This window comes from Aptenodytes forsteri, unplaced genomic scaffold, assembly GCF_000699145.1.
Source record: "Aptenodytes forsteri isolate BGI_AS27 unplaced genomic scaffold, ASM69914v1 Scaffold617, whole genome shotgun sequence".
In the NCBI taxonomy this organism is placed as follows: domain Eukaryota; kingdom Metazoa; phylum Chordata; class Aves; order Sphenisciformes; family Spheniscidae; genus Aptenodytes; species Aptenodytes forsteri.
Window position 1 is genome coordinate 25,359 of NW_008796119.1, and position 17,451 is coordinate 42,809.

Genomic DNA, 17,451 nt, shown 5'->3' on the forward strand with positions numbered 1-17,451 from the left:
CCCCGGGCTCCCTCTGCCCACGGCCGGGCTGGGCTGAGCCTGCCCGTCCACAGGAGTGGGAGGACTACCGCCTCACCTGGAAGCCAGAGGACTTTGACAACATGAAGAAGGTCCGCCTGCCCTCCAAGCACATCTGGCTGCCTGATGTGGTGCTCTACAACAAGTAGGTGTTTTTTTGTGGGGTGGGGGCCATGCGTGCCCCAACCCCATCCAGGGCTCGGGGCGGTGCCATTGCACCGCTGGGGCAAGGCCAGGGCTGACGGCGCATCCCTTCACCCCAGTGCCGATGGGATGTACGAGGTCTCCTTCTACTCCAACGCGGTGATCTCCTACGATGGCAGCATCTTCTGGCTGCCGCCGGCCATCTACAAGAGCGCGTGCAAGATTGAGGTGAAGCATTTCCCCTTCGACCAGCAGAACTGCACCATGAAGTTCCGCTCCTGGACCTACGACCGCACTGAGATCGACCTGGTGCTGAAGAGCGAGGTGGCCAGCCTGGATGACTTCACGCCCAGCGGCGAGTGGGACATCGTGGCACTCCCGGGACGGCGCAATGAGAACCCTGACGACTCCACCTATGTGGACATCACCTACGACTTCATCATCCGGCGCAAGCCACTCTTCTATACCATCAACCTCATCATCCCCTGCATCCTCATCACCTCCCTGGCCATCCTTGTCTTCTACCTGCCATCCGACTGCGGCGAGAAGATGACGCTCTGTATCTCTGTCCTGCTCGCCCTCACCGTCTTCCTGCTGCTCATCTCCAAGATCGTGCCGCCCACCTCGCTGGATGTGCCACTGGTGGGCAAGTACCTCATGTTCACCATGGTGCTGGTGACCTTCTCCATCGTCACCAGTGTCTGCGTCCTCAACGTGCACCACCGCTCGCCCACCACGCACACCATGCCGCCCTGGGTCCGCACCCTCTTCCTCCACAAGCTCCCGGCGCTGCTTTTCATGAAGCAGCCGCGGCAGAACTGCGCGCGCCAGCGCCTGCGCCAGCGCCGGCACACCCAGGAGCGCACTGCTACCGCCACCCTCTTCCTCCGGGCCGGCACCCGCACCTGCGCCTGCTATGCCAACCCCGGTGCTGCCAAGGCTGAGGGGCTCAATGGCTACCGGGAGCGGCAGGGGCAGGCGCCCCCGCCCCCCCCCCGCACCCCCCCCAATTTGTGGATGGCGTGCGCTTCATCGCCGACCACATGCGCAGCGAGGACGACGACCAGAGCGTGAGTCAGGGCGGGCAGGGGATGTGGGGTGCATGCAGAGCTGTGGGGTACAGGCAGAGCTGCGGAGCATAGGCAGGGCCGCAGGATGCAGGCAGGGCTGTAGGGTACAGGCAGGGCCGGGGGCGTGTGCATGCATGGTCGTGGGGTGCAGAACGTGTGCACGGCTGCACCGCAGGAAGGGACATGCATGAGCACCAAGAGGGTCCCTGCCCGGCCCCATGTCCGGGGACCCCCCGCAGCCCCTGCCCAGGCAGGAGGCCCAGGCCTGGCCCCTGACCCACCACTGCAGCCCCAGCCTGAAGCAGTTGCTCTGGAAACCCAAGAGGCTCCCGGGGGGCCTGACCCTGCGTGGCACCGTGAGGCTGCAGATTTTGGCGGAGCCAGCCCCGGATTGGACTGCAGGGCCAGGGGACACTGCCCCCCGCCCAGCTCAGCTCACTGGGGAGATGAGTTTCCCGGGCTTGGCAGCGCAGGCGGCAGCAGGGGGACCGAGCCCCGTGGGGCCCATGGTGGGCTGGCAGGCAGCCCTGGGAGCTGCAGTGCTGAGGGAGCAGATTTGGGGCTCTGCAGAGCCGCCGAGCTCCCAGTCCAGCCGCCTGCCAGGAGTGGCACAGGCAGTGCCGAGTGATGCCGGAGGCCCCGGCCTGACCCGGCATCTCTCCCGGCCCCACGCAGGTGAGCGAGGACTGGAAGTACGTGGCCATGGTCATCGACCGCCTCTTCTTGTGGATCTTCGTCTTCGTCTGCGTCTTCGGCACCGTCGGCATGTTCCTCCAGCCCCTCTTCCAGAACTACGCCACCAACTCCCTGCTGGAGCTTGGCCAGGGCACCCCCACCTCCAAATAGCGCCAGGGTGGCCGCCCGTCCGCCCTCCCCGCCGGCCCCAGGGACAGCGAGGGACTGCAGGCTCCGCACCCTCTCCCCACCGCCGAGCTGGGGCCGGAGAGCCAGGTGCTGGGCTCCAGGCGGCCACTGCAAACCAATAAATACTCACACAGGAGGGGGCTGGTTCGTTTTAGTGTCGTTTCATCCCGCACCGCTCCCCGTGGGCAGGAGGAAGCAGGATGCAGCCAGGTCTGGGGGGGGGGGGGGGGGGGCCTGCGGGGTCCCCCCCACCAAGATGGGGAGGAATTGGCTCTGGAAGAAGAAAATCCCAGTTCCCCAGGGAGGGAGCGCGGTGGCGTGAAACCGGCCCCGCAGGGATGTGCTGGGCTCCCTCCCACGCTTCCAGGAGCACCGGCTGCTCACCCCATCTCTTCCCACCAATGCAACCATGCGGGGCCAGGGGCCAGTGCACCTGCAGGCAGCCCCCAGCCCCTGCTGGACCCCTGTGCTATCCTGGGGCTCCCAGGGGCAGGGCAGAGCCGTGCCGCACTGACACAGCAGGACCGGAGGCACGGGGAGGAGGACGGGGCTGCTCTGCTCCGGCTCCTCGAGGTGAGCGCATGTGCCAGGCAGGAGGATGCTATTTTTAGGTCCTACCTGCAGGCAGGGCCAGGGCAGCGAGTGCCAGGGGCTGCTCCACGCTCCGGCAGTGCCACCGTCCCCTGCTAAACTCCAGGCTTGGTGCACTGGAGCCAAGAGCAGCCATGAGATGAATTGTGCGAGGAAAAGGAAAACACAAATCAATCGCAACTGGAGCCTGGAGCAGCCGGCAGCCAGGTCTCCACTGTGGGCCGCACAGGGGAGCCGGCGTGCTGGGCAGGCAACCCTGGCCAGTCCGGTAGTGGCGGCAGCACTTCCCACGCTCTCCCTCGCAGGCAGGAATTGGCCTCATCGGGGAAAATTGAAATGGAGCATTTGCTATAAATACCACTAATCCTCCATGCTGGGGGGAGCGCAGCACAGGTGGGGGCCCACGGCGCACAGTGCCGGGGGAAGCCGCACACTAGAAATTAATTTAAATCCCAGCACTTCACCCAGCCAGAGAAATCCCGGGCTGCTCCAGCTGATGCTCCTGGACCCCCTCCTCTCAGGGGTGCACCCCAATATTTAAATATTAAGAGCTTTGCCCCTAAAGCAGCATCCCGCCTGCCCCATGCCAGGGGCTTGTCCCACTTTGTCCCACCTCTGCATCTCCTCCGCTGTCGGTTGCAGCCCTGGGCAAGTGCAGGACTGGGGGGCCTGCTGTGGCCTGGCAGGGAGCGGAGACCCACGAGTCCCGGGAGAGCAGGAGGGTGCGGGGAGCACGGCGGGAACCCCTATAGCCCCAGGCACAGCACCCCGAGCAGTCGGCAGCATGATGGGGGGGACTACGGCAGACGGAGGAGCCCCCAGCTCTGTCCTTGTGCCGTCGCTGCCACGAGGGCCCTGCTCCACCGCGCAGGGGACAGCAGGATGCCGAGGCTGTTGCCACCCTTCACAGCTCTGCACTGCAGTCAGCACCCGAGCACCGTCCCAGCAGCTGTGGGCAGGGTGAGCCCCTTACAGCCAGCCTTTCAGCAAGCACTTAACCTGCTTGGCCACAGCACGTCCGCCCACCGGCATCCTTTCCTGCTGCGCAGGGAAAGATGCACAAGCCTGAGGCACAGCCAGAGCCGGGGCCTTGCTCCCCACAGCCTCGGGACTTGTCCTCTTCGGTTTGGGCTATGCTTCCACGCCAACTGCTTCGTGGTCTCTTTGTCTGATCTCACTGGTGTCAACTCTCCCGTCCCAGGCAAAGCCAGCACAAGCTGTGCATTGGGAAAGGGGCTGCTCTACAACATCTAATAAACTTGCTGTTGGATGGGAACAGCGTCCTTACTTCTCACCTTCTACAAGCGTGTCTGGCACGTGGTTGAGCTCAGACATAAGCAGACACGCAACATGGCCTGCAGCCACCACCAGCCTCCGCAGTGACCTTCCAAGACTGGAGAGGAGATCCCCCACCTCTGGCTCTATATGGGGGTAAGGAGCCAAGAAAACCCTGCCCCGTCATTTCAGGGTACACTCAAGCCCTCTGAGGGCTCAATTCTGCCCGATGAGCCCCTGCTTAAGGCAAGAGGCTTAATTCACAGCTGGCACAGTTGTGCACAAGATCCTTCATCATTTAACAAACAGTAACTTACCTCCGTTCTTCTCCAAACCCTGCCCGGCTCTACCCAGGGCCCCTCTTTCACCCTGCAGGAATTCACATACCCATGGCACAGAGCCCGCTGTAATACAGAAATTTTCTTTTTTATTATTAACGCGGAATGTTACGCTGGTCCTGCTGGCTGTCTTGCAGAGATCAGTCCCGTGTCCCAGCTCAGACGGGCTGCCAGCCACCTTCTGACAGAGACACATAAACACAGCCACCCCGCTTTTTTTTTTTTTTTCTCAAAAGAGAAAATTTGCCTCAAAACCTGCCAGAGGGATCTGTAGTGCACAGTCCAAAGGTTTCAAGCTCGCAGTCTGAGAATCCCTCTGGCTTCTTGTGCCTTCTTTTAAAAAAAGGAGACGAAAACGTAAAAGCAAACAGGGACTGAGCCTGCCCTAGCTTCAAAAAAAGACAATAATTTTCATGCATGTTTTAAAAAGAGAAAGGGCAGGGTCTCAGAGTAACAAGAGCAGAGAGAGAAGGCAGCCAGGCCTACAGGGGAAACTGCTGCACGCTCCTGATTCCAATTCAAAAAGAAGGTGGTGAAAGAAGGACGCGTACACCCGTGCACACACCTGTGCACTCACCCACACGGGGCGCCTCATTATGCATCAGGGAAAGAGAAATTATCTTCCTCTTGGGGTTTGCGGATCCAGCTGCCGTAGCCCATCTCTTCCAGCACGCTGAAGAAGCACTGCTTGGCTTCTTGGTATGCCGTGGCTGCCTCCTTAGCATCTGAGTACACAGAGAGGTTCTGCAGGTCTTTGCAGTTGTTCTTGGCACATAACTGCTGGAACAGGGCGAACATTTTCCTCTTGGACACACGAGACACCTCCAGCTTCGGTCTGAGAAGGGAGACAAAGGCAGCAATGAAGGACATGACACTCAGAAGAGCAAAGAGGAGCAGGGGGCACAGGGAAAAACCCACAACGGGATGCCTGCGAGATCTCTTGGCTCAGCGAGGCTCTGTTGTAGAGTCTGGGCTGGGCAGTATTTTGTTTTGCTTCAAGAGCATTCACTTACGTCAGTTTGAAATTCCTCTCACCAACCCTCCCCACACGTAAGGTGCCGTAACGGCGCAGAGTGTACTCACGACTTCAGAGCTGCCCCCCCTTTCCCCAAACAGAAAAGCAGCGTCAGGAAAGGCTCTTCTTACCCATCTACTTTCCCTTTTGTGCCATCCAAGACTTCAACTTCGCTTTCATCAGCAAGACACCAATTCACCGAAGACTCCTTTGTCTTGCCCGTCTGCCTTGCAGAGTCGTATACGCTGACTCGCCCAACCTGCGTAAGAGGCAAGAGGGTTTCGTAACACCGGTCCTGCTGTGCAAGCTTGCTGGTAAGGGGAGCCTCTTGCCAGGGGACTAGGCACACGGCACTCACCACCCCGCGCTCGCCTGTGGCAGAGCCTAGTGTTTACTTTCCACTCCAGACGCTTGGTGCTTTGCGTGTTAAAACACTCAAGGTCCCTCACTGCTGCTGCTGTTCCTTTCGAGAGGCAGTCACGCTACGTCTGATCTTATCTGGGACATGTGAAACCCAAGGAGCTTCCGTCCCCCGGATGCAGGGGTTCAGCTCATCCCAAACTCCTGAGAGCAGGAGTTCTTACTCCTTACTCTTAAGCACTAGCTTCTTACTGAGCTGAAGGCTACTGGGGCGACCTTGGTCTCTTTTTTCCCAGACCAAGTCATTGCCAGTAACCCCCAGACACCGTGGGATGACACAGAGGGAGCAGGTTTCTGGCCATCAGCCTCCTGACCCTGGTTGGAGAGCTTCTGCCAGGTGACCCCCCTGCAGAGTGAGGCCCGAACCCAAGGGTGGAGGTGGAAGGGGGGACAGAAAGATGAAGAGGTGCCAAGCCCACAGTACCTCGGGATGGTTAACGTGATACGGAGCCTGGAGCTTTTCCTGCAGCACATTCCCATCTCTTGCCACGCGGCAGCAGATTGCGCGTGTTAAATGACCCTGACTGTACAAGTAACCTGTGAAGGCAGACATGAAGGCGTTAGGAAACAGGAACAGCACAGGTGATGGACAGGCCAAACCCCGAGAACCACAGCGGTTCTCACAAGCTCTAGAAAGCTCGCGGCCATGTGGATCAGCAACAGCTACGTGTACCCTAGATGTGTAAGATGAAGGTTTACAGACACTAACATTTCTCACTGAAGACACAAACAGGCAATTTTTGTCTCACCCTCCTAGATCACATGTGCCTTCTAAAAATCAAGAACCTTGGAGAAAAACCCACTCCACCCACAGCGTAAAATCCACAAACTCCCTTTTCACTTCCAAACAGCACAGCTCTGCCGAGAACGACGTTTCAGTCTGTTACTCCTACAGGCTCCACAAACAAGCTTTTCCATCACTTGGGGAAGGGAGGTTACTTGTCAGTAACTGCAGCCCAGTTCTAAGGAGCGGGGCAGCACATCCGTCCCAATCCAGAAAGGACGGCAGGTCTCATACCGAGTGTAACAGAGCTGAGATAAACCGGTTCTATGAAGTGTGACAGCAATGCCCCTTGCAAGCCAAGTATATTCCAGCGTAAGATTTTGTCGCTGCAGGACATGGTTCGCAACCGCTCCCCATGCTGGATGCCATCCCACGTGGGCACAATGTCACTCGACTCCACAGGAATGGTACCTTCCCCTGCACAAGAGAAGAAGAAATCTGTAAAGAGTCAGATATTCAATAAATCAAAAGCCCATCAGCAACCGCACAAGAAACTATCTTCTATGCACAGGCATGGAGTGACCTCTGGAGTCAGCCTGTCTCCACGTTCGGGGAACATTTTAGTATCACATGAAAAAGGGAACTCAGTACTGATTACAGACAAGTCATTTTTCACATGGCTGAAGCAGAATGAAATAGTGCTTGAAAGGGAGGTCAGAGACATAAAAGCTTTGCAGCAAACTTCAGCTGTACTCTTGCTAGTGTGGCAGTCCAACAGACAGAGTGCGGAAGGAGAAGGGACTCCCTTTAACGCCCCCATCCCTTTTACCCACCCCTTTTTGTTCCTGAATGCTTCAAATCCCGCAACAGCACCCCACAGAGAGGGGTAAGGAAACTCTGGAGCTCCAGAAAGGCTTAGAGGAGTGGACTGGAGCCACCCCACCGTGCAGGGAGTGAACACACTCACCGTTCTCCACCTTGGTCCGCAGTTTGCCTTGTTTGGGGTTCTCAAAGAGAGGCTGATGCTGGGCTTGCCCCACCACACTCGCCTGATCGCTGCAGGATTTATCAAAGAGCGCCCCGTCTCCACAAGGTGCTGTGCTAGAAAACAAACACTCCCCAGGTTAGCACTGACTCTCAGGAAACAGCCAGGGCCAGGGGTGCGATAGTGCTGCTGACACCGGGCACTCCCTGCACAATGCCGCACAAACCTGACATAGAGGTGAAAGGTAACACTGCTCTTAATTTTGAGTCTCTTCCCTCCCGCTGGCTCAAAAATGCTCTCTTCTGCAGAGGAAGGATTAGATGGGTCATACTTCATCAACTCACTGTAGAGAAACCTGAAAATAAAACATCATGTCAAAAGACTGCTTTGCTCCTCAGACAAGGAGCACTTCAATCCAACCACTGCCCATACCCAGGACGGGCAGGGTCCCAAGCTCTGCCTCTGTCGCACCAAGTCACCTGCTCCTGGTCCTGCCACGTGGGAGAGCGAAGACCAGGAGCGTGGCTGAGAATACGTGGAAGCCAACAAATAGCGTTTGATGCTACAGAAAAGGCATGAAATGAGGCAGATCTCCTACCATGCAGAGGACAGGCAACAGAAAATAAGCATTCTGTCGGGCGAGCAGAGGGGAGCACTGGCAGGAGAGAGAAAGGAGCCTGGCTGGCTGCTGCTTGCGTGCACCTGATCCAAGCGTGAAGACGACTTCAAGGTTGTTAGTCTAGCACCTTTAGTCAGCACCAAGTTTGCATTAAGAGTAAACAGCCCCAGGGGCAGCTGAATGCAAGTGATATTATTAGCACAACCCCACGATCTGTTTACAATGACTGGGTCTTTTATGGCTGCTTCTGTCCGGGGACAGGGAAAAACCTTGAGGTCTCCAACATAGCGTCAAGGACTAAAGAAAAACTGCAGCTTCACAGAGACTCCTCAAGCAGAGCCTGTGCAGGGACTTATTTTGCAAGGAGAGGTGGAGCTCACTGTTCTCATCTCTGACAGGCTCCGCTGTGCCAGAGCAGCCCAGCAGCCACGACTGTCAAGATTAACAGCCGAGACAGACAGTAAGCAAGAGTGCAATCCTCTGACTTTACAGCTTGCCGGGGACCCACCCTCAACGCTTTCCAGTGCCGAGGAATGCACAGAGTATAGTGGCAGCAGGCAAAGGCTTTAAGAAAGCAGCTGGCTTTGCTGTTCATAACTGGAAGGGCAGACATTAACAAGGCTAGTCCAACTTCATCTCACTTTAGTTTAAAAAAAAAAAAAAAGCACCACACTGCGTGTTTATAAAGAGAAGAGAACAATTGTGCGGTTTAGTTGGGAAAACCCTTTCCAACCAATGAAAAAGGATTTCTGACTTATCAGTGCAAACACATTCGATATGTTTTCCTGAAGCCTTCGACACCCAGACCCAGAAAAGCCACACGGGGACCTGGCCTGCAGATTCCCCAGCACCTTGGCTCAGAGCTGTGCTCAGACTGAAACAGCACGTTGCGTGTCGGCCAAGCAGCCTCTGCAGGATGCTTTATTTTAAGTACATCAGATGCAGCCCTTGGGCTCTTGGCAAGTTTCCAGTTCGGTACTAATTTGGGCACCATTCAGGCATGGCCCTTTCTTATCAGAAATAACTTCCCTCTATTTAACAACACATGGGTAAACAGTAGCGTTAGAGGATCACAGCCTTTCTCAACACTGCAAGGAACCGTCACAGCTACACCCCTCTAGAATGGGTCAGCACCTCTTGGCAGGCCCCTTTCCTTCTCCTTCAGGTTTCCCCTTGTCTCACCTCACAAAGCCTCTTCGAGAAATGATTTCTGCATGACAGTCATTCACCGTCTCCCCCTTCAAGCTCAGCTCTTCTCCTTTCACACAACGATTACCTGAAATAAATAAAAAGCAAGTGTCAAAGTCAACACACAGCTTCACAGAAAGAGGGAGGGTTCCATCTTGCTTCAAGTTTTACTTCTTTGGGTTCCTGAGCAGCAACAGCACCCTGACTATTAAATCATTATCCTGATCCAAGCAGTTAGGAAAATAAATGGACAAAGAGCACACACTACTTTAGGGACAGCAGAGACTTAAACTGCCTCAGGTTTAGGGGCAGTGTCCCTTCCTGAGTGCTTTTCAGTCCACCACTCTGGGTGGAAGCGTGGCAGCTAACTAGGAAGGGAGCTAAGGTACACGCAGCTGAGAGAAGCTGGGGGATCTTGTGCCGTACGACGCGAGGAACCCATGCTCTGATGCACAGGCTAGGGAGTAGCAATGCAAGCAAAGATTAAGAGCAATATAGCTGCAGGCACATTCGCTTTGTTCTCTCTCTATAGCCAGATCACTTGTGACACCACACGAGCCCTGGGAACGTTTCTTGCCCTCTCTGAAGAAGCCTACAGCAAGAGCCATTCTCTAGTCGCAGCTGACAGGGAATCTAGCAGGGAAGTGAGAGTTCAGCTTATGCTGGAAGCAGCTGTTCATACCCGTTCCGATGCTGACCACCACTCCCAGGCCCTTGTTTCCTTTCCGCATGATGATGGCAGCCAAGATCTTCCGCCCAAGCAGACTGTGCTGGATGCGAGCAGTGAGGGTGTTGAAGCGCTGGTGGCTCAGCATAGCCATCTGATCGTGTAGGGTACTGCCACTCACAGGGAGCTGGAACTGGGACACAAGACCAGGATTGCTAAGAGATCACCAGCAGGTCACAGAACAAAAAGGCTCAAGAAGTAGCTAACCTGAAGCACAGCTATCCAAGCAGAAGGCAGGAACACAGAAAACATGAGCTACAGGCAGCGCAATGGTGGGTTGAGTGCATGGACAGTATCATGCCAAGGGGTGGGTGAAGTTCCTTTAGGTATTTCTGGGAAAACCCTGTCCAACGCTTTGAGCACATCATTAAGACAGCAGCAAGCTGTCTTCCTGGCAGCAAGTGAAACGGGCTGAGGAATGGCCTCCTGAGATTGCCAGGGGAAACCCTCATCGCAAAGGAACAAAACCCATCTTGCCTGTTCCCACAGACTCAGCCAAGGAAATCTGTTACTGGCTTTGGAGGAATTCCTTCTCTGGCTGTCTGTGAGGAGACTGCACAGTCACTCCCATTGCAGACGGGCACTTGCCTCCTCTAGCACTGCTGACTGACAGATCCTTCCTGATAGCTTTTCTATTTAGAACCACAGTCGATGTGCTCAGCTGTGCAGCCTGGAACACGGCTTTTAAGAGATCACAAAACTCTAAGTGTGATTTAAAGCAGCACAGGTTTGGGACAGCCATCCTGACACAACCAAAGCTTTGCTCTTATCTGATGCATGAGTTTTTTGAGCTGACACACAATTTTTAACGCAGCATGAAGGAATTTGGAAGGAGGAAAAAAAAAAAAGTCACAGAACTAAAAACGAGCATGTTCCTGCTCCACCACAGGAACACATTTCAGTAGCTTGTGGAAGAATCTGATGATAATTTAGTGCTAAAGCAGACGCCAGCAGGAGGGAAGAGTACGTCTGTGCCCTGAGGAAACATCTAACCCACTTCAGGAAAACATCAGCTTATTTACACCTTCAGAGAACAATGATCTCACAGCTGATCTTGAAGGCATTTTTCTGCTGGACTGAAAGGCACAGGACAGGCAGGGCTACAAAAGCAGTCCCAGCTTTGGAGGAAGAGGATTTACCTCGGTGATGTTCATCCCTTCCATGCGCTCAGTCTTCTCTGTTTCCCCAATCAGGACTCTGAGTGCTGCATCAGCTGCCTCCTGCTTGCCCTGCTTTTTATTGTGTGCAGTTACAGCTGGGAACCAACGGCCTCCAACCTTCGCCTGATAGACAAACCTATAAAGACAGCAGCACACCTCTGAGAAACCAAGAAACCTATGGATTTCAGTCTGTTTTTTAAATTCTCTCAGTGGAGAGAGGAGAGGAGTGGAGGTAACTTATTGTCGTCCGGACATAAGGTTTGGCAGAGGCAGCAGCTCAGCCTGTTGCCATCTCAAACTGCATCAGGAATTTTGCATTCTCTGCCCTTTCTCCAGGACAACAGCAACAGTGCAAAATTTCCTCCTGGACAGATGCAGCTACTTACTTGGGGTCATGGGGAGGTCCCGACTGGTCAATGAGTTTGAACTCTGCAGCAAACCCATTGGAGCGGGCGTATTCCAGCAGGCCACTGACAGGATTGACATTAAGGTATTTGATGAGCTCCCCAACACCCTTCGCTTTCGCCACCTTGGATTCATCTGGAGTGGTGATCCATGGTCCACAGCTGTGCATGGACTGGTCACCATGGGGCTTCACGACAGGCTAGAGCAGAGTTAGACAGGAGAAGGCTGTTAAATACTGAGCAGCTGGTATTACCGCAGGCCAAGAGCACTCAGCAAACCTCTGCTAGAGCCAGCACGTGACCTTGTGGGGTGAAATCCAGTGGAATATGAAATAAAAGGGGGGGGGGGGGAACCCAACGCAAAACACTTGGGTCTTATAAAGAAGCTCTTTGTACCTGTTCAGGCAAGACATGGGGTACAGACTCTCCAGAAAGAATCTTCACAGCAACTTCTGCTGCCATTTGCTTTGCTCCCTTCTTGCTGTTTCCTACCACAGCAGGGAAAATTTGGTCACCCATTTTCACACAGTAGCTGAACCTGACAGGACATTATAGCATATGAAAAGTGTTAAGCATAGGTGTCTCGATCTGTTTATTATCCCCTTCTCCCAGTTCAAGTTAAATCCTTCCGGGTTATCTCCAATTTACATCTACCACGACGGCCCTAAATAGTCTCAGTAGAGCACTACCAGGTAGGGTACAGGACTGGAACCTGTTCCTGGTCTGGCAGAAGAAACAGCATCCTTTCTCTGAGAAAGGGCATCGGTTTTGGTCTCTTTCTGGAGGCAGATGTCTTGGAGGAGCCATGCCCTCCTCGGATAAGAGGAGCACTCAGCTAGGTCAGTGACGAGTCCAGGAACGCGGGTAGCATGCTGAAGAGGAAGGATATTAAAGGAAGGGTTTCTATCCTCCCCAAAGCTGGCAACAATATGCCATACCTAGGATCATGAGGTGGGCCTTCCTGAGAGAGCAGCTGGAATTCAATCGTGTTCCCCGATTTTTGTCCGTACTCCATTAATACGCTGATAGGGTGCTTCCCAGGAAGCAGGTTGAGATGAGCTGGCACAGACGACAGCTCTGGCTCTGGATGCAAAGGCTACAGCAAGAAGATGGAGGAAACCAGTTTCAGACTAAACACTGTTTGACCAGCCTCACAAGTAAAGAAAACAATTTCTCACCAATTCCGGTTCAGAGTTGTCGGAGGGAAACGGCTCTTCACATTTAATTCCACCACGTCTTCCATTCTCCGCTTCACTCATCAGGACCTTCATAGCGTTAGCTGCTGCCTCCTGTTTAGCGAGTTTTTTGCTCCCTGCTTCTGCTGGTGGGAATCGGCGCCCATTAATCACTGCCTGGAACCTAAATCTTTGAAAGAGAAAACCAAAGAGGTAAATCGAGAGGCAAAAGTGTGGTCTTCTCAGAGCAAGCAGGTAAGGCTGCTCTTGGAATTCAAGTGAGAAGGAACAGCTAGCTCCTGGCTGGGAGAGCAAACCCAGGCTGCCACGTGCAGAGGACAAAAATACCAAGGGTGCCCCGACAGCTCTGCATCTGGACCTCGTTTCATCGCGTTTCCAGAACTGTTCATGGCAGAGGGGCAGCTCCAGATTTTGTTCTGAAGGAACAGGATGAATTGCCTCGTTCCACAAGCGCCAGAAACGTGCCATGACTGTATGCAAGGAGCAGTTCGGTTATGTCTCCTGCACAGGGATGAAGAAAGCTTAAAAGCAGCCTGCACTGTTCCATCTGCAGCTGGTCATTTGGGGTCACTCTCCCTCCGGCATTTTCCCTGGCTATCCAGTGCATTCACACCAACTCAGAGAGGTGCTGCCTCACGTAAAACCTCTTGCCTTTGATGTTTCTGTCTCTCTCCTCCCTGTGAACTCTAGCAAACACAGCTTCTCTTCTGTCCTCCAGCCCTATACAGAGGCAACCTGCTTCCAGTGAGAATGGGTCAAACCAAATTTGGAGAGGGGCTATGGGGCTGAATCCATTCAGAGCCCTCCTTCCACACAAGAAAAAAAAAAAAAGCCTGGGACTCCACCTTTAGAAATCAGGCCAATTTTCCTGTCTAGCGGATCTATTGACATATTCCAGTGTGGCACATATGGTGCTTTTCACCATCTCGCTGGTGCTCAGGAACAGCCACGATTTAGCAAGGGGAAGCAGGACTCCAGAGACTGACTCTGCAAACTCTAGTGTCACGCTACACGCTCTGCTCACAGAGGCCACTCTGACCTGCTACACCACAGAAATGTCCAGAGTGGGTTCACCTCGTCTAACCCAAGATATCTGCACTCAAGCACTTTGTTCTGGGCTCCCTTTATACCACTTCCAGGGTGGGAGCATCTTGAGAGGTAGCTTAGAAATACCAGTTTCTCCCTATACAATGAAATTGAAAGCCAAGCGATTAAATCAGACAGGACCTAGCTGAAGAGATGAACCCCACCTTTGCTGCTCAGAATGAGGTGCAGGGCTGCTAAAAGTGGGCTACCTGGGGTTAATTTTAGCCTTGTTTTGAGGGGGGTTTTGTTTGTTTGTTTTAAGCTGCTGCAAGAAATCAACTAGGCTAATCCTTCTGGACAAAGTTGAGCGGGTGGTTAGTTGAAGTCAGATCATTTTAAGCAAAAAGACAGCTCAGGAAAGGTAGGGAATTTTCTTACCGTGGCTCATGAGAAGGTCCACTCTGCTCCAGCATGGCAAACTCACAGTGCTGATACATGTACTGGGAATATTCGGTAAGGCCACTCACTGGGTTCTTCTCCTGACAAGCCATCAACTTCTCTACAGGCGTACATGGGAAAGCAGTTTCAAACTGGGCGGCGTAACTGGGGGAAGACTGGGAATTCATGATGGATTCTGACTCACTGGGCTGCCTGTTGATAGTGTTCAGATTATCGGGGATATCATCCGTGGCCCACTTGCCATTTTCAGAGTTATCATAATTACTCAAACTGGAGAATTCGGGCTTAGGGTCCTCAGGCAGGGCTGCTTCCGTGTCACTGGTGTCGCTCTGATCAGTTTGCCCCAAAGCCTGCTGTCCGTTTTCTATACTTTCTTCTTCCGATGTTGTCACTGCTGGTGAAGCTATGGTCATCTCCTGGGGACATGGAGGAACAGAGCAAGGTGGAAAACCTGACTCGGATATGGGATCCACCGTCTGCGTTACTGCGCTGGCCTTCAGCCTCATCTGCATCCGCTCGCGCTTCCTGTCTGTCAGGGACCACCGTGGGGGGCTTGTGTTCTGCTTGTGGACATCTCCCAGCTTTTCCAGAGCGCTAAGAAAGGCATTAACATCCTTGGCCCTCGAAAACCCAATGTTCTTGGCAAGGTTGAGTGCCGTCGTTTCTGCCACGCTGAACAAATAGTTGCAGATTTTGTCCTTCGTCTCAGCCATCATGGGATCGGCGTCTCCTGAACCAACCGCGCTCCTCTCCCCTCCTCTGCTCTCACAAGCTGGATTTGTGCAACCACCGCTGTGGTCAGTGGGGCTCCTTTCTCTCCCTACGCTTGGGCTGGCAATCCTCCACAGTGGCGGCGTCTCTCCACCTTTGTGCAACTTGCCTTCTCGGAAGAGTTTATACAAGACACGGTTGACCTCTTTCTTTTGAGTTTTAAGTTTACGTGCAAGATCATGAACTGTACAAGTCTTCCCCTCCCCAAGCTGCCTGAAAATCGTCAGAATTTCTTGTTCACAGTCTTGTCCAGCAAGAGACAGCCTCTGGAAATTCAGCCTGATGGCGTCAGAATCTCTCTCCGAGTCCTCCTGACGATGGTACTGAGGACAATACCGTGGCGAAGTTTCTACCCACGGACGCTTGCTGGAGAACCTATGCCATCCTGCTCTGCTGCAGTTGGGTTGCCATCTCTCTGCAGGAGCCGGTGCCGCAGCTCGCACCCCTCTGATGCGTGATTCGTGGTATGATCCCTGTCCCTGAAGCAAACAGACTTCAGTGTCCTGCTCTGTTAGGAACCGCTGGTGTAAAAACGTTTCCCGATTAGTTTCTTGTGGGGTATGAGGGCGGTTAAAAAAACCTTGATTAATGCTGGGGCAGTTACGTCTTGACCAGGTAAGATACGAGCCTCTGCCTCGACCAGTGCCTCTGTTCATAGCGCACTGCTGGGACACACGTGTGAATCAGGTCGCTTGCACAGCAGGAGAAGGGGAGCTGCGATTCACTCTGCACTCTCCCGTCCTGAACAGGTACGCGCTGGGAGGAAAAACACAGGAATTCAGAATCTGTTTACACAACTATAGGATTACAGAAATACAGTTTAAACTGCTTCCCTGCTCCTGAGGCATTTCAAGCATCTTCACCTCATCAAGCTTTCCTGTTTTCTACTGAGTCTAAATTATTCACGTAAACACAAATAGCAAACACTGTGTCTGCCCAGCGCAGAACCCAGCAGTCAGGAATCGCAGGCGAAGTAAACCACAAGAAACAGCTTTAATAAGAGGGGCCCTCTGTTCCCGTTGAGACTGAATTTCAAGCCAGCTGCACAGGGGTGGTTTGTCTTTTCGTGACGCCTTTTGTCGAAGGCTCACCCTGCGCTTCTGAAACACAAGCGAGTTTCACTCCTCTGCCCTGAGGGAGAGAAGAATCTCAGGCCTGCTTTGCAATCAGAGAACGGGGGGCACGAGGAGGTGAAGCAGCTCGCGTGGTCACACAGGACAGAGCTGCAACAGGCTTGCAACAGTTTTCAGACTCATGGCCAAGAAAATTCTGAAACCCCCAAATGCCCTTTGCTTCCTGGACGTTATGTGACCTGTAGAGGTAAACCGTCACACCACAGGGGAAGTAAAGCGATAACACGCAGAGAAATTGGATAGGTGCGCAGCTGGCAATGGTATGAAAAGTTTTTTGGGACCGTAGCCCAAATTTCGCTCATATCACAGACAGTTGTGCCACGCCCCCTGGGTACAAGATGTAAGTCTAAGCTTTTAATCCGCTTTTTAAAAAAATAAGTAACCCAGCGCAGGATATATTCCAGTTCTTTGACCACAGGCTGATTGTGAAACTGAGTGGATAAAAACATGCAACTGATACCTGCTGCTAGGTCCCCGTCCTATCTTCCCTCCTGGTGACCTCTTTAAGCCACCTACCTTCATAAAGATAGTTTTTCCGATGCAAGTCTTCTCTTCATGAAGCTCCCTGTCTTCATCAAACACACCTCAAGGCCAACTTAAATTTTGCTTTCATTTACAGCCTCCGATTGCACCCAGCTGCCACCACCATGACTTATTTCACCAACTCCGATAAACACAGGCTCCACGTGCAGTGCTGGGGAGGCTCAGTGCAGCAAGGGGGGTTCCCCCCTTCCCAGCTCCAGGGGGGGCCCACTGCCCCCCTACTTAGTGAGCTCGTTTTAAAGGCGACCCCTGAGCCAAAGGCAGGACAGAAATCCTGGCAGGCAGGAAGAGGGTTTCTTTTAAAAATGCTCTTACCTCGGTCCGTCTGTACGCCAAATTCCCTTATTTTGTGAGAAAATAAATGGAAAAAAGAAACCCCGACCCGCAAAACACCTCCCGGGAAGGAGGCGCCGGGCCCGCTGCGGGCAACCGGTCACCCCGGCAAGATGGCTGCGAGCTCCGTTTCGGTTTCGGTTCCCACAGCGGCCTCCCCCCGCCCCGCCCGGGGAGCTCGCAGGGGGCGGACGCGGCTCTTGCCCAACGGGAGGCAGAATTTCGGGCTTTCCACGGCCGGGCCCGGACCAGGAAAGCAAACCCCGGAGGGAAGCTCCTTCCCCGTTACCTGCGGTGATTTGCAGCCCCGGCCAGCCGCGAGCTGTCGCTGGGAAGGGATCCCGGTCCGCACGGGAGGGGCGGCTGCTCTCCCGGTTTGAAGAGGGGTTGCGCGAACGGCCGGCGCCTTAAGCTAAAACCCAAAGTGGAGTCCCAGACACCGAGGGAG

At 54.0% G+C, this 17,451-nt stretch overlaps 2 protein-coding genes across 2 annotated transcripts in view; one reads left to right on the plus strand and one right to left on the minus strand.

Moving 5' to 3' along the window:
• CHRNB2 (cholinergic receptor nicotinic beta 2 subunit) overlaps positions 1-2,214 on the plus strand; it is a 5,675-nt gene extending 3,461 nt beyond the window's left edge. Inside the window, 4 exon segments of the mRNA XM_009287213.2 lie at positions 54-163; positions 282-1,150; positions 1,153-1,232; positions 1,908-2,214. Of these exon segments, the coding sequence (XP_009285488.2) occupies positions 54-163; positions 282-1,150; positions 1,153-1,232; positions 1,908-2,078 (1,230 nt within the window). The 3' untranslated portion in view covers positions 2,079-2,214.
• Positions 2,215-4,406: 2,192 nt separating this feature from the next.
• On the minus strand, positions 4,407-17,045 carry ADAR (adenosine deaminase, RNA specific). Its single transcript, XM_009287205.2, has 15 exons — positions 16,986-17,045; positions 14,203-15,750; positions 12,721-12,907; positions 12,481-12,638; positions 11,939-12,080; positions 11,525-11,742; positions 11,118-11,274; positions 9,934-10,111; positions 9,246-9,339; positions 7,671-7,799; positions 7,427-7,560; positions 6,754-6,936; positions 6,160-6,272; positions 5,447-5,574; positions 4,407-5,135 (listed from the first exon to the last, which is right to left on the minus strand). The coding sequence occupies exons 2-15, from the start codon at positions 15,648-15,650 to the stop codon at positions 4,895-4,897; spliced, it is 3,510 nt and encodes a 1,169-aa protein (XP_009285480.1). The 5' UTR covers positions 15,651-15,750; positions 16,986-17,045; the 3' UTR covers positions 4,407-4,894.
• Positions 17,046-17,451: the final 406 nt, after the last annotated feature.

Coding starts and splice junctions, on each gene's coding strand:
- ADAR (XM_009287205.2), bottom strand. CDS start 15,650: ATGAACAGAGGCACTGGTCGAGGCAGAGGCTCGTATCTTACCTGGTCA. Junction 12,639..12,720: donor ACAACTCTGAACCGGAATTG/GTGAGAAATTGT, acceptor TTCTTGCTGTAG/CCTTTGCATCCAGAGCCAGA. Junction 5,575..6,159: donor ATCACGTTAACCATCCCGAG/GTACTGTGGGCT, acceptor CCTCTTACGCAG/GTTGGGCGAGTCAGCGTATA.